Source organism: Solanum lycopersicum, chromosome 8, assembly GCF_036512215.1.
Source record: "Solanum lycopersicum chromosome 8, SLM_r2.1".
NCBI classification, from domain to species: Eukaryota; Viridiplantae; Streptophyta; class Magnoliopsida; order Solanales; family Solanaceae; genus Solanum; species Solanum lycopersicum.
In genome coordinates this window covers 55272702-55276313 of record NC_090807.1, presented here as the reverse complement: position 1 = coordinate 55276313, position 3612 = coordinate 55272702, and the positions used below count along the sequence as shown (strand labels likewise).

Below are 3612 nucleotides of genomic sequence, written 5' to 3'. Positions count from 1 at the left end.
ACAACATGTGAATGATTTAAGCTTCAAAATCTGATTTGATACTAAATAATCAAATCTTGACTATATTATATTACGTGCAAAGACATTTATAAATTTGTAAAAATTTATAACTTGTTTAATCTCAATTACATAAAATGGTAAACGTATAATGGATCTGATAACAAAAGTTTGTTATCCCATTCAAAACAATAATTGATATCAAATATTTATAGTCTATTATATGATATGTAATTCTTATCGATACTAAATATATTTTGTTCATAATGTTGTATTAATTAATAAAGCTATACAAATTAAATTTTTTATGTTGCTAAAACGTGACATATACATGTTTTGTATATCTGATTGTAATATAGTACATATATTTTGATTTGCATGAAAAATATGATATTTTGGAGTAACTTATTTTGTATAAACTAGTATAATTGTATAAAAATAGTATCAGATATACTCTGAAAATAATTTATTATGGTATCATCATTTATTTGTATATATTACTTATATAAATTATTTAGTATGGTGTAATCAAATAAACTAGTAACAAGCATGTAAAAATATTATCAGTTATATTATGAACATACTTTATATGGTATCATATGTTATTTTGTAGAACTAACTTTTTACAAAAATTAATTATATGTATTTTTAATCAACTAATATAATTGAATTCAAACAGTTGACAAAAATATAAACTAAACTAAAAATGTATATATATAAATATATTATTCAAACTCTTGAATGATACTAAAATAAGAATCATATTTGTAATAATTCTATTGTTACTTCGTATCTGATTATAATATAGTATCATATATTGTTATTTATCGAATAATTAATAAATTTTAACTAAATAATTATGTGTCATTTTGTGTCATAATTAAATATGACAGTTATATTGTTAAATTAATTAATAGAAGATAAATTATTAAAACTAGAAAATGCTTAGTAATATTGAACGAAAAATAGAAGTTGAAATACAAAATATTCCGTTCCAATAATAGTTGAAAAATAATATAAACCTTACTAATCAATATCAACCAATGCATCTTCTGCCTGTTTAGAAAACCCGTCCTTTGGCCTTGTTGGATCATCGCTATGACTAACATATCCAGTATTGAATTTGTCTATGCCATACTTCCATAACAATGTTCTGTATTTGTTGTGAAGATAGTCACTCTGAAGACCAACATATGGAATTTTGATTTCGTCGCTCAAATATTCTGCATAAACAACTACGAACAGTCCACAATCACTGGGAAAAAAAATGAAGATACATTAAAAAGGATTTGAATGTAAAGAAAATCTAAAAGCTAACATTCTATCAAACAATTAAAAATTGATTCACAAATACTTACAGGCTATCTCTTTGTTGTTGCATAATCTCTTGCGCATATTCAACTGTAAATGAATGTTGAGGACCCAACAGTTCACCTGTTTCCTTGTCTCTATACGCCTCCAATGATAACCAATTAATTCTATGTGTTTTATCAAAAAAGTCGCTATCATGTAGATAGTTTTGAAGCATTACAGACAACTGATTAATCTCTTCAAAGGGCACTCTTTTCCTTGACCCACCAGATGAGTCATACACATGTATTAACCTATTCTTCAAAACAACCACAGCAAAAACCCAATGAAAATCTTTGCCACAATTAAAAGGAATATAAACCTCATCAACTAGATGCCAAGGTAACGAAGCAGGTATCAAAAATCTATTAATGATGTCTTTTATAGACCTTTCATAACCAGCTATAGCAACATCACGGTCAATATATTGTTGTGTAGTCAGAGATTCGTCAGCAGGAGCACAATAATACCTATTATGTACAATGTTGATGTATGACTTCAACAAGCAGTTGACCGTAGTGTATATGTATTGATCCAATCCTCTTGATTTTGACTTCTTCTGTAAATAGTAAAAGTTACATCTAGATGTTGTTATATAGATAAAAAAACACAATATAAAATCTGCACACTTTGAAAAATAAATATAGATTGAATAACGGTATAGATGAATTTGTAAGTAGATGTCTAAATAATATGAACGATTTATAAATTGTATTATTTCAATAATTTAAATATATAACGTACCTGATCAGTTCAATATTTTATTGAATGTGACATGGTATAAAACTAGTTCTTGTCAACTGGAAATGCGACAACAAAATCCATATAATCAAACCTAAATTTAGCAGATTTGCCTCTATATTTATCATCATCAGGTTTCCTATGATAAAAATTTTTAATCCAAAATTAAAGTACTTAAAAAATGATTTTATACAGAAACTTTATTAATAAAAACTTACTTATTGGCGTGTGATTTAAGGAGTCCCTTTTGAATACAATCTAAAAAGTCTTGCATTAAATCCGGCGATACTTGAGATGTGATTCGGCAATCATCAAATGGAGTAAATTGACGGATATGATAGTCTATTTTGTCCTTTCCCTTATCAGTTGATTCAAAAGAATGCACATAGGAAGACTGCAAAACCTTAGAAGGCTTCCTGTTACGCTGAGCAGGAGTTTTAGTATCAACATCACTGACACCAAGCTCGGTGGGTAGTTGACTGTCCGATAACATATCATCACTCCAAGTAAGCTGTAGAGGAATGACAACATCCAATGGGTTGACATTAATTTTCCGGCTTGGTGATTCATGTGCAAATGCATCTGTCACTGCTTCATTTTCAGGTGTAAAGGACACCGATGAGATAGAATCCTGTGTGAAATCAAATAATTAACAAACACACTATAATTTCAATAACTTATGCAACTTAAAATATAAAAAAAATCAACTTGTTTTTTAATTATGTCAGCACCATGATCCAAAATAAATAATAATATTTGAACAAATAAAGTATCTGTTAGTCTTTTAATATATATTATGCAGTTTGCGATACTTAAAATACATAATCAATTTAATAGAATAATTTACATACCAAATTCATGATTAAAAACATCATATATATTTTTACTGCAAAAAGATTAGGCAATTGTTGATGACATACAGTTTTCAAAGATAAATTGATGGAATAAGGTATCAACCATCTGAAAAGAGACTTTATTAAAAGTTTTACAGAATAATAAAGTATCAATCAATGTATTAAGTATCAGATATTTAATTACCTTCATTACATCTTCAATAGACCCCTTTTGTTTTTCAACCTCCTCTGCAGTTTCAGCAACATCATCAACAATTGCAAATTTCATATGCTTTGGGGAAACAGTCGGATGATCAGAGTTATTCTATTAATGTGTGTTGTGCAGTCAGTGATACTTAAAAAATAAAGTAATCAATTTCATAAATTAAAGTATATACCAAATACATGATTTAGGTCATCCTTTATAGTTCAAAACTAAACAATTAGTTAATCAATGATATATCATCAATTAACATATAAAAAATGATAGATTAGAGTATCAAGCATACAAAAAAGTACTTTATTAAAATTTCTAATGCACAAAAATATTAAGGTATTATTTAATAAATTAAATATAATATACTTAAATACCTTTGTTACATCTTTAGAAGAAACATTTTGTACCAACATTGTCTTTTGCCACGAAATCATCCATCATGTGTGGCGATGAGACTCCTCCTGTATCCTTCAT

At 27.2% G+C, this 3612-nt stretch overlaps 1 protein-coding gene across 1 annotated transcript; it reads right to left on the bottom strand.

The window, feature by feature from the left end:
• Window positions 1-1023: 1023 nt before the first annotated feature.
• On the bottom strand, window positions 1024-3612 carry LOC138338050 (uncharacterized). Its single transcript, XM_069288515.1, has 5 exons — window positions 3550-3612; window positions 3127-3246; window positions 2307-2719; window positions 1356-1817; window positions 1024-1252 (listed from the first exon to the last, which is right to left on the bottom strand). Exons 1-5 carry the CDS (start codon window positions 3610-3612, stop codon window positions 1024-1026), a joined length of 1287 nt encoding a protein of 428 aa, XP_069144616.1.